The sequence below is a fragment of the Balaenoptera physalus genome (assembly GCF_965194825.1).
Source record: "Balaenoptera physalus genome assembly, chromosome: 4".
Lineage (NCBI taxonomy): Eukaryota > Metazoa > Chordata > Mammalia > Artiodactyla > Balaenopteridae > Balaenoptera > Balaenoptera physalus.
In genome coordinates, this window is record NC_138891.1 from 41,690,994 (window position 1) to 41,703,101 (window position 12,108).

General features: G+C 45.8%; 1 protein-coding gene across 6 annotated transcripts in view; it reads right to left on the minus strand.

Annotated features, from left to right (window-relative positions):
* LOC309659124 (NACHT, LRR and PYD domains-containing protein 1a-like) overlaps positions 1–12,108 on the minus strand; it is a 38,358-nt gene that overhangs the window by 20,932 nt on the left and 5,318 nt on the right. For all 6 annotated transcript variants that reach the window (XR_014262611.1, XR_014262612.1, XR_014262613.1 and 3 more), the window contains exons 2-3: positions 7,761–7,792; positions 4,885–4,929 (exon numbers count right to left, since the gene is read on the minus strand). Coding sequence is in view for 1 of the 6 variants with exons in the window: in XM_082458416.1 (XP_082314542.1) it covers positions 4,885–4,929; positions 7,761–7,792 (77 nt within the window). In the remaining 5 variants the exon portion in view is untranslated. The remainder of the gene's footprint in view (positions 1–4,884; positions 4,930–7,760; positions 7,793–12,108) is intronic.

The following is a 12,108-nucleotide window of genomic DNA, read 5'->3' on the forward strand; positions in this document are numbered from 1 at the left end:
AGGCAGAATCTGCTCAGCCAAGTTCACCCCCTCCACTCCCTCCCCTCAGCTGCGCGTCCTGCTTCACCCTCCACGCAGGCTCAGGGTCCCCTGAGTAAATACACAGAAAGCTATTAATATTATTCTCAGATCTTCCCTCCCTGCACGCAACTACTGACAACCAAAACCAAGGACGGACAATAGTTACACGGAGAAATGGAAAGATTTGAGAATAAAGATGAGAACGATAATACAGCAGCTAAGAGCAGCTTTTTAGAGTGTTCACTATGTGCCAGGCACTGTGCATATACTGACTCATTTACGTGTATTCTCTCATTTACATTTATTTACTCACTTTGCATATATATATACATTTACATATATTTACGTAAGGGCTTTACATATACTTACACATTAACTCTCACTTCCAAATGAGGTAAGCTGAGGTCAGTTAACTGACTTATGCAACACCGTGAGCACCAGGGCACTCACTACCCCTCATCCCAGGCCCAGGAAGTCTGGAGCTAAGATTTCAGCTTGGGCAGTCTGGCCTGAACTTGCCCTCTTAACCATGTTGTTACACTTGCAAACATGCTTCTTGTTACTTCAGCAGTTCAACACCCAGGAGCTGGTGACTGATTGGATGGCGGGGGGTTGGGGGGGAGTAGGAGGCAGACTCCTGCATGAGAGCGTGCCTGAGGGGAGGGTGAGGCGTTGAAACAGGTGCTGGGAGATCAAAGCGATACGACATGGCCTTGGTCTTCCAGGGCTGGAAGAACAGAGCAGTGGTTCTCAACCTTGGCTGCACGCTGATATCACCTAGGGAGCTTTCTAAACACACCCATGCCTGGGACTCTGGGATGGGGCCTGAACAGCAGTATTTTTTTAAAGGTCCCCAGATAACTGCAGTGTGCAGCCAGGGGTGAGAACCACTGGCCTAGAATCAACCCATTTTAATCACTTCCTCGTTCCCCAAGCTGTACCCCAGGATGATTACCACTCCTTCCTCCAAGCCCTTACAGATGCCATCCCATTGCCTGGAAATCCCTTCCCCGGACCCCACTTCCAGAGCTCCTAGGTATCCATTAAGAGCCAGCCCAATGTCACTTCTGCTGACAGTCTCCCTCTGCCCCACCAAGTTAGGTGAGCCGTGCCTCTTTCCTGATCCATCCTGCCACATTTACCCCGTTGCCAAGCAGTGCCTGCTTGCTTAGCTGTTGGTCTGTGAGCCCCGGAGGACTGAGGCTGTGTCTCACCACCCTGATTCCCCAGCACCCATCCCTATACAAATGCTCAATGAATGAATGAATGTGTGAACGAACGAATACTTTGCCCAGCTTTAAAGAGCCAAGCAGCCCCTACCACGGCCCCTCTTTATTCTGTCGGTTCCCCCTGGCAGTCTGGGACCTCTGCAGGGCTGTAATTCTGCCTGGACCAGTCCCAGGTGAGGCCCACCTTCTGCCCCAGGTCCTTGGGAGAGGGAGTCTGGGGCCAGCCCTTCGTTCACCTTTCCTCTGGTTCTGGACTTAGGACTCCTGATTCTATTTCTGCCTTCCTGCCCTGTGAGCCTGCTCAAGCCCCCAGGACCATTTTTCTGCCTCATGGTACAAATTTGAGAACTAAATAAGATGTCTGCGAAGAGGGACCAGCCCAGGGCCTCACACACAGTAGGCACTTAATAAGTGTTACTAATAGGTCACGTTCACTCTTAAACTCCAGTGACAGGCCAGTCCAAGCCTGCTACTACGAGCACTAAACCCTTCCCATATTTGTGCAGGTAAAAGCCCTGGCAGCAGGCTCCCTGCTCAGGGAAGCTGGTGCGCAAACAACCCCCAACTCTGAGCTTCTCTTCTCACAGTTTCTCATTCTGATGGGTGCCACCTTCACCACACCCAGCTGTCCTTCAGAACGCCAGCCTAGATGCGGACAAAATCCATACTCCTTCCTTTGATCCACTGCATTCAACTAAAAACAGCTAAGCTTTTAAAAATAAACTTTACTTTAAAAAAAATAAAAGGAGAGAAAGGTGAGAAAGGGAACAGAGGGAATGTGAAAGCAGGCAAACTGAAAGAGCAGGTCCCATGCCTTATCCGGTCCGGAGGCCGGTGCACTTTCTCCCCTCTGAGGGTTGGACACTTCGGGGCAGACAGGAGGGGAATGCAGGCCACAGCCCCTTCCACATACTCTCAGCCTAGATAGAAACAGCAGCTGCACAGCCCGCTCCCTCTCCACCCCCGAGGCCAAGTCAGGGGTCACTCCCGTCTCCCCTCTGGGGCTCGCTGCCCTGCCCTGTACCCCGTATCAGCTCTGCTCTCAGTTTACAAAAATCACCCTCTGCTTCTTGACAAGGCCAGCCTCCCTTCATCCAGCTGAGAAGGCTCCACCCCACTCTGGCCTGAGGTGTCTGTCCCTTCACTCACCTGACAACCTGTGTGTTACCCACTGGCTGGACTAAACTCTGCGTGTACACACTTTTAACTCTCATCTTTAGATTCGGACACTATCACCAGCAGCGGACTTTCTCCTCCTTTCTCAGACAGCTGGGGGAGAGGTGTCCTTGCACAATCCCATTTTAATCTCCATTTTGGTTATATCTTACAAATCCATAGTTCTCCTTTTCTATTTAACGTTAAAACCAAAGGGTACTTCGCATAACTTTAGGTACTGTTCCCCTTTCGTCACTAGGAACATGGAAACCTCATAAAAATAGCCGATGTAATCATCAAACCCGTACAATATTACCTCGAGGAAAAAGAGAAAAATATACTTAATTTTCCAGATATAACAATAAAAACTCTACAATCTGGCAACAAGATTGCCAGCTGGCTCTGTTCTCAGAAATGACAAGGGTAAGGAAACAAATCAGAGGGACAACTTTTGCTACTTGTCTGTCCTGAAGTATATTCTATTCCACATAAACCTAATCACAGGAATAAATCAAGTGTGCAAAAACCACAGTCCCAGCAAACTGTTCAGGAAGCAGGGCCCTGGGCACAGACATGACTGAGCATAAGTTTTTCAAGAAAACACGTGGATTTTTTTCTGGACAACAAGCTTTGGATATTTTTCTTCTGATATAACCTTTTTTTTTTTTCTATAACGACCTTATTGAGATCTAATTTGCATACTATACAATTCACTCAAAGTGTACAATTCCATGGCTTTTCGTATATTCACAGTTATACATCTATCATGACAATCAATTTTACATTTTCATAACCCAAGAAAAACCCTGTACCTTTTTACTATTTCCAACCTCCCCATTCCTCCCAGACCTAGACAACCAATACTCTATTTTCTGCCTAAATAGAGTTGCCTATTCTAGACATTTCATATAAATGGAATTACATAATACACAGGCTTTTGTACCTGGCTTTTTTCACTGAGCATGTTTCCAAGGTTCAACCATGTTGTAGTATGTATCAGCACTTTATTCTTTTTTATGGCTGAATAATATTCCATTATATGGTGTTGTGTATTGAATTGTGTTCCCCCCCCCGAAAAGAAAATTCTTGTTTGAAGTCCTTAGAATATGACCTTATTTGGAGATAGAGTCTTTATAGAGGTATTTACCTCAGGTAAAATGAGGTCATTAGGGTAGGCCCTAATCCAGGATGACTGGTGCCCTTACAAAAAAGGGAAATTCAGACACAGAGACACATCATAGGAAGAACATCATATGACCACGATGATGGCTATCTACGAACCAACAAAAGAGATCTGGAACAGATCTTCCCTCCGAGTCCTCAGAAGGAACCAACCCTGCCAACACCTTGATCTCAAGACTTCTAGCCCCCAGAACTGTGAGACAATACATTTCTGCTGGTTAAGCCCCCCAGTCTGTGGCACTTCGTTACAGCAGTCTTAGCAAAGTAATACAAACGGGTATACCACATTTTGTTTATGCATTTAAAACTTGATGGACTTTTGGGTTGTTTCCAACTTTTGACTATCATGAATAATGCCGCTGTGAACATTCATGCACAAGTTTCTCTTGGGTATACACAGAGGAGAGAAATTGCTGGATCAAATGGTAATTTGTTTAGCTATTTGAGAATGACCTGTTTTCCCAGATGGCTGTGACAATTTACATTCCCATCAGCGGTATATGAGGGTTTTAATTTCTCCGCATCCTTGACAACACTTGCTATTATCTTTTTCATTATAGTCATCCTAGTGGGTGTGAAGTGGTATCTTGCTGTGGTTTTGATTTGTAACTTCCTGAAATGATATTGAGCATCTTTTATGTGCTTATTGGCCATTTGTACATCTTCTCCGGAGAACAGATTTTTTAATCCAAAGGGCCTATGTAATCTAGCCCCCGCCTGCCTCTGCAGACACACTATGGCCCTGCCACCTTTCCCCTCTCTCTCTGATTCCAGTCATCTGACCTTCTCCAGCCTCTGCAAACAAGCACTGTGCACTTTCCCACATCAGGGTCTTTACACCTGCAAGTCTTTTGAATTAAGACAACTCTTTTCCCCACCTTTGCCCTGTTACCTCAATTCATGCTTCAGAGTTCAAGTCAACCATCACCTTCTCAGGGAAGCCTCCCAGGACTACCCTAGCCAAGTATCCACCACCTGGCTGGGCTCACAGAGGGCCCTCTACTAGGTTAGTGGAGCCAATCTAGAAAATGGCCTGACTGCCCTGTCAGATAAATTCTCAGTTTCACTAAGTACATCTTTATCACCAAACCTTAAAGTCACTGATTTCACTAGGCTAGGTAATCATGAAAGTTTAAAATTCATTCAACTCTTTCAAGTAGAAAGATGAAAGTCCCTACCTTTCATTCAGATTGTTTGAAGTAAAACAGAAAAATAAATTGTAATTTATCTTGCTATGAATTGGTTATTTTGTAAAAATTTCATTTGGGCATTTACCAATATTAATCATATCCCTTACCTGATTTAGAGTCCTTTGAAGTATCTAGGTTGCGACTGGGGCAATCTAAATTTTGAGAAAGAAACAAAGTTTAATAGTATAAATACAAGGATAAAATAGAAGATTATGTCCATTTTTGTAAAAGCTGCTAAACCAAAAATAATAGAAGCACCCTATTCCATAAACTGAATCACCTCTTTAGAGCCAAAGCAGCCTTGCATGTCAAATGAATGCCCAGTTACCAATGGTAAACAATGCCATATTCTCAAAGGAAAAAAGATTTAGCCCAAGAAACCATAAGCCTTTTCCAAGAGAGGGCAAACAGAAAGCCAACAAACTTTATAATTACATTTGGTTGGATCCCTGGCAATCTCTCAATTTTGTGCCAAAGGGCATTGTTTCTTTGTTTGATTAACTCAGCAGCTCCCTAAAAACATCCCTGGCAATTAAGTAACTTGACACCAGAAAGGAAAAAAAAGCACCTGGTTTTAGATTTTGTAACTGAAGGGCAGACAGTGGTGTTACTATACCAAAGAATCAGTGTCCTTCCCCAGTTAACAGTCAATTCAGGCAAACAACTGTCAACAATTTAGTGAAATGACACAAATAGGTTAGAGGTGAGGATGTAAACTTGGCCAGATAAGTTGTGACCAGACTAGGGAGGACCTGGAATGCAGTTAGGAAGAACTGGCCTTGGGGGATGGTTCTCCTACAGGGAATGACATGGAGACGCGGAATAACATGGAGACGCAGAATTACACGACAGCTTCAAGCTGGAATGGGCCTTGGTGTTCCCCAAGATGTTGGTGGACACTGCGGGGTACTGACGTTCAGAATGCATTAGACTCCAGAGAGCCTGACACGGAGGCCACTGCAGAGATCCAGGTATGAAGTGATGAGAGCCTAGGCCAGTGTGGGTGCATGGGAATGGAGATATTATAGTATAGGAGAAGAAGGGGTAACTGCTGCAGAAGTTACCAACAATGTTAAACAGAGCAAGAGCATTTCTGTGTAGGGAAGGATTGCCCCTTAGCTACCAGGTCCCTAGTCTGTATTTACGCCATGCTCAATTAGACTGCTCATGGAACAGACAACTCCTCCATTTCGTTTGTCTGGAACATTCACCCACGCCAGGCTGGTGAACAACAGGGGCTTAATTACCAGTTGACTAATTCCCCTGGGCGTGGGCAGAGACTACTGTCCCTTCAATTTAATGAACACTGACTTAGTGTCCACCGTGTGATGGGCACTCTGCAGCATTAGCAGAAAATCCATGTCCCAGCAAACAGCCTGTGTGAGGAAAAGCAGTGGCCGTGCATAGACAAATGAAGAAATTAGGACAATACAAAACGAAGGAAGGCCAGTATTCTGCTGGTCCAAGAGAGAAATTGAGACCACTCACTGCAGGTGAGGGATTCAGCACGAGTCCTTGAATTCGGTAGCGCTGAAACAAGCCTGGGAGGTTAAGTGTGCAGGAAGGGAGAGGCATCTCAAGCAGACAGAAACAGGCAAAAGCCAATAGAGGGACGGGTGAGGTTGAGGTCAGCACCAGGAAGCAGAAAAGCTGGCCAGATCCAACCCTACACTTGACAGATTCATGACAGCCCCATACACTACACATTCCAGCCAAATGTTACAGAAACTGTTATTAGATTTTAATCAGGATACTTTTATTAGGCGGGTTATTATTCTGTGCTGGAAAAATGAAACACAGGAGGGATATGGAACTTGCAAAAGTTAAGACAGTGGCCCAGCAATGAGCTGAGGAGTTTCTAAGCCACTCCGCAGTCCAGTGACACAGGTCAACAACTAAAGTGGCCTCGGAACCACCCTCCAGAAGGACTCGGAGCCATGCAGCACACGATAAAGAGAAGGAGGCAAAGCAAGAAATACATCCCCACACACTGTTTACAGCCTTTAATAACAAGCAGCACAGGCCAAAAAGAGGACTCAACCCTCAGCAACCCCCAAACCTAGACCAAGACCTTCCTTTAATAAAGGAGTATTGGGCTTCCCTGGTGGCGCAGTGGTTAAGAATCCTCCTGCCAAATGCAGGGGACACGGGTTCGAGCCCTGGTCCGGGAAGATCCCACATGCCACGGAGCAACTAAACCCATGCGCCACAACTACTGAGCCTGTGCTCTAGAGCCTGCGAGCCACAACTAATGAGCCCACGTGCCACAACTACTGAAGCCCGCACGCCTACAGCCTGAGCTCCGCAACAAGAGAAGCCACTGCAATGAAAAGCCAGTGAACCGCAATGAAGAGTAGCCCCCGCTCGCCGCAACTAGAGAAAGCCGCACGCAACAAAGACCCAATGCAGCCAAAAATAAGTAATAAATAAATAAATTTATTTTTTAAAATAAATAAATAAAAGTGTTTATTTTACCCACTTTCAGGGATAGAATTGTGTGTTGTTATTTTCATTAAGTATCTAAAATTGACGACAACACTCAAGTATTAAAGAAAATATCCAGTCATTGTGTATGGAACATTTATAGAATTCAGTTGACAATACTTCCCTAATCTTACTTTATTGAATTTAAAATAAGGTTAAAAAGAATGTTAGAGTCAGAGTTTAAAAGGAGAGAGATGTAAGAGCATTTATTTTCTATTCTTAAGTTATAAAAACTACAAAGGCCCAAACTCTTTACATTTCTTTTTTTTTTTGGAATATCTGTTGAAAAACAATCTTAAAGAAAATTCTGAAAAATTGTCATTATCGTATCATCCTAACCTATTGATTATTTTAACACATTTCTATAAGTTGGTGAATGCATGAATGTAAACTGCAGCCAATAAAGAAAATTAATAAAAAAATCATTTTCTGAAAATGCAAATTACCACAGTATAGGTTAAGTTTTCAGTAACTCAGCATTGACGTAAGAGTTCCATACCTTTTTCTTCTGAAGAGGCACTGCGATCATCACTAGAACAAGAAAAGAAAAAGTTTTATAAACGGATACTAATTTTATACAAAGTAATTATGAAAGTCTTCAAAATGATCATACTATGTTTCTCCAGAAACAGATGAAAGAACTCTCTCCCTCCTCAAGGCTCTTCCTGCCCCTCTCACTCCCCACCTACGACAGCCTGACTACGAACCACCCACGGGATAGATGGGGCTTATGGAGCGTGCGCTTGAAGCCCAGCTTGCCCGCTCACACCCCTGCACCACCGGCACCGCCGGCACCCCTGCACTGGGTCGCTGCACGGCATCCCCGTGCCCGCCACGCCCCTTGCTCTGCCGCGTTTCCAGCGATCCATCCTCCTCGCCCAGCCCAGCCGCGCTGGCCCCCAGCCCCTCCTCCTGGTTCCCAGAGCTGCTCCCTGAGTCGCCCTCCCTCGCCCAGGTCTTCTCACCTGCTTCTCTGGCCTCCTCCCTCAGACACAGCACGCCTGAGAATGAAGGGCTCGGACAGCTCCCATTCAATTAACCGGTCCTTCCCCTGCCCGACCTGACGTTCCATCCTCACCACCGCCTGGACTCCCTCTGCCCGGCTACTGCCGGTCTCACGGGGGAACTCACGGTCTCCGCTTCCCACTCCCCACCCTCTCCCAGAATCAAAGCCACCTGCCTTCTGCTCCTCCACGTTACCCAAACCACCCAAGCTAGAGCCACCGAGGACTCCTGTCCGACAGACCCAACGGGCCCTCTCCGTCCTTAGTGCCCGCTCTCTCTTTAGATGAAGCACGTGACAGGCTCCCCCCCCCGACCCCCCCACGTGGCTTCCAGTCCCTCTCAGCCGGTCTGCTCCCCCCTCCCCCCTCCCCTGCCTCAGTGGCCTCTCCCCTCTCCATGTGCTCCATCTCCTGGCTCCAGGCCCCAGCCTCCTGGGGATTAGATCGCTGTGTCCCAGGATCACATCAGTGCACCCTCCTCACACTGCCTCATGCTCGCCTTCATGCCAAGGTTTCAGATCCTAAATCTTTGCCCCCTTCCAGGCCGCTTCCCAGAGTTCCAGGTGCCCAGGGCCCAAGGGTCAATTCAGCGCTTTCCATTGACTTCGGTCAGCACTTAACTAATCACTGTCTTCCCCTCTCCAAGAAAACCTGCTCCTCCTGACCTCACCAGGTCACCTAACTGGGACCTCCAAGCCGTCACCAGCTCCTGCTCCCTTTTTCTCAGCGAGCAGCACCATCTGTGTCCTCCTAACCTCCTCCAGCACATCTCTCAAATCTGTCCCCTCCTCAGTGCAAACTGTCTCCGCCTCCATTCAAGCGCTCTCCCCACCCAGCTGGTTGATTATATTCTCTCATAATTACTGTCTCATTCTCTTGGTTCGTCCCTCATGTGACCGTCAGCATGACCTAATCATGTCTTTGCCTAGACTCTTCTGTGGCTTCTCACCACTTCCTAGCCAAAGCCTGAGTTCCTTGGCATGGGTCCCCACCCTGCTTCCTCGTCTCCCATCCTGCGTGCTCCCTCAGAGGGAAAGCTCTTCAGTGTCCCAAGCATACCCTGCATAACACACACACACACACACACACACACACACACACACACACACCCCACTCTCTGCACCCTCCCCCAAAAAGGGTCACTGCCTGTGGCCTTGCAGGTCAGGTACCCCAACTATGTGTGCTCCATGGACATGTACTACAATGTTGGGGTATCCCCTCGAGTTGTGTGTACACGTACGTGACAGCCCTGCCCTCCCCCTTGATGCCCAAACTGCTCCTCATCCCTTAAGGACAGCATTTCTCAAGGTGTGGACTGAGGACATTAGAACTCTACAGGGTGCCTTCTAAAAACCATTTTTTCTGGGCCCACCGAATCAGAATCTTTGATGAATAAATGAAAAAGCAGGCAGAAAACAACAATGATGTTATTTGCACTTATGGGGGTGTAAAATCTTTCTGCATTTTCTCACTGAATCATCCCAATAAGCCTATGAAGGCCATTTTACAAATGCAGGGACTGAGGCTCAGAGAGGTTCATTAACTTCCTTGAGGTCACACAGCTAACAAACAGAAAAGAAGCACTTGACCCTAGGGCATTATGACTTCAAAGCCCCACAGTTGCCTGGTACCGTGTCTCCCTTCACTCCCCACCACTTTACCCCAAACCCCAATCCTGGTAGTGAAAGTAAACTGAGGAAGAAAACAGCAAAAGCAGCAGACCAACTGCTTGCCCTTTCCTTTCTCTTCTTCAGGCAAGTTAGTCAGGAGCCTCCAGATTTTGAAAACCTCCTTGAATCAAGATTTTTTCTGGTAAACATTCCCAAGTATTTGGTATTTGGTATTTTCTAGGAAAAACATGTATTTTCATTTTCAGACCTAAGTCCTCTTATTTTTTAATCCTAAACTCCACCTCAAAAGGTCAGAGAGTGGTGGTAAACTTGAAATTAGGAAATGCTTCAAGACACTAAGAAAGGCTAAAATATGGTTCCCAATGAAATGCATAAAAGAAAAAGCCAACCACTGCATCTTTTTTCTCCAGACTCATACCTCTTATAACGCAGTCGTTGTGCCTTTTAATTTAAAAATAATTATGAGAACATGTATTGAGAGTTAGCCGTTCTTACTGTACAAAATATGTCTGCTTAAAACCCACTCCGTGTCCCCAATGACAAATCGCGTTTTTCTCTTAATTGTCCCTTTCATATTCCCCTTTCTACAGCTGTTTATCTTTATTTCCAGATGTGTGTACATACGTCTAGATAACAGAACTTCTGCTAAAAACCAGAAAACCTTTATGGAAAACCTTTATTTTCTCCATGTAGTGAGGCTGCAGGGTAGAGGGCCAGCTCTCTGTACTAAGACACCCGACAGTTATAGGGGAGGAGACTTAGCCCCGAGGCGGAGGAGCCCGCCCGCAGGGCAGCTCCAGGAGTCACAGCCAGGTGGAGGGAGCAACCCCAGGGGACCCACAGGGGCCTAGCCACTTTACAGAGTAGCAGAATTTGCTACCCTAAAATATGTCTCTTTGGTATATTAATTATTTTAAGCTGGTTATTCTCTAAGAAACAGCAGGCAAGGGAAAAAACATTGAAAACCAAGCAGGAGTTACCCTTTGTCAGAAACATTTACATTTGTAAGGGAAGTCGCTGTCTGCAAGGGTGTCCAAGTCTGTATCTTATCAGTGGAGAAGGCAGTGAGTTAAATGTGCATCACAACCTTACCTGTGTTTACCGTGCTCTTCCTGGTGACCTCCCAGAACTCACTCTCCTCACCCTCAACATCCTCTTTCGTCTTCAGCTGAGGATGGTATTTAAGGTGAGGGCTTTGGCCTTTTTCAAGTTTTCCTCGGTTATCTCCCACGTGTCCCTGTTATTACATTTTTGTGTGACTTTCTCCTGTTAATCTGTGTCATGTCAATTTAATCCTTACACCAGAAGAACCCAGAAGGGTTGAGGAAGATTTTCTTCCTCCCTAACACACTACATGGAAGCTAGTTCCCCACATCCTCTTCCTTTCTGCTTTTTCCATGTGGTTTGTTAAAAGGAAAACCACGGCAACCACAGAGAGAGAGTACCCATTCCAAATGTTCCCAGTATAATCTAGGGGCTGAAGATCAGCAGGGAAGGGACTTGGACATTTACTTAATATCACTTAAAATTCCTTTCATTTTGATCGGGACTCAACCATGATGACTAGGTATAATTTCAATGCCGCCCCATCCATGCCTATCAGCTCCCAGGCCCCGTCTAATACAGGTCCCTTTCCCTCAGCGGGAGGAGAAAAACCCTGCATCTCAGCATAGTAAAATCCAACCTGAGGGAGCCTTTCTCCCACCTCCACTCCCAGCCTGACAGGTGGATAGTAGATGCCAGAAGGATTTCGCTCAAATCTGGCTCAAAAAGTAATAATTCTCCAGTTAAAGATCTTTAGCAATTCTTAGAGCGAAAATAAAAATGTAATATAATACCTAATTTTTTTCTTTAACTAATATTTTAAAAATATCTACTGTGTGCCTGAACCCAAGCCAAGGACCCCAAGCCCATCGATGGGCTCATTGCAACAACCTTTTTAGTCCTTGATACTGAACTAGTGTCATCTCCGTTTCACAGATGAGGAAATAAGGCTCAGGGACCTTAGTTATTAGGTATAATTAAACCCATAATGAGCCCCAAATCCTCCTTTAACTTTTCACCAGAATTAAACCAACTAGTGTTTTACTTCTTTTAGCCCCTATCAACCTTCTGGGAAATAGGCCAGAAGAAGTTAAATGGGTTAAGGAAAGTGGAAAAGAGTTTATGTTAGTCACAAACTTGAGTTAATCTGCATAATCATGAAATAGCT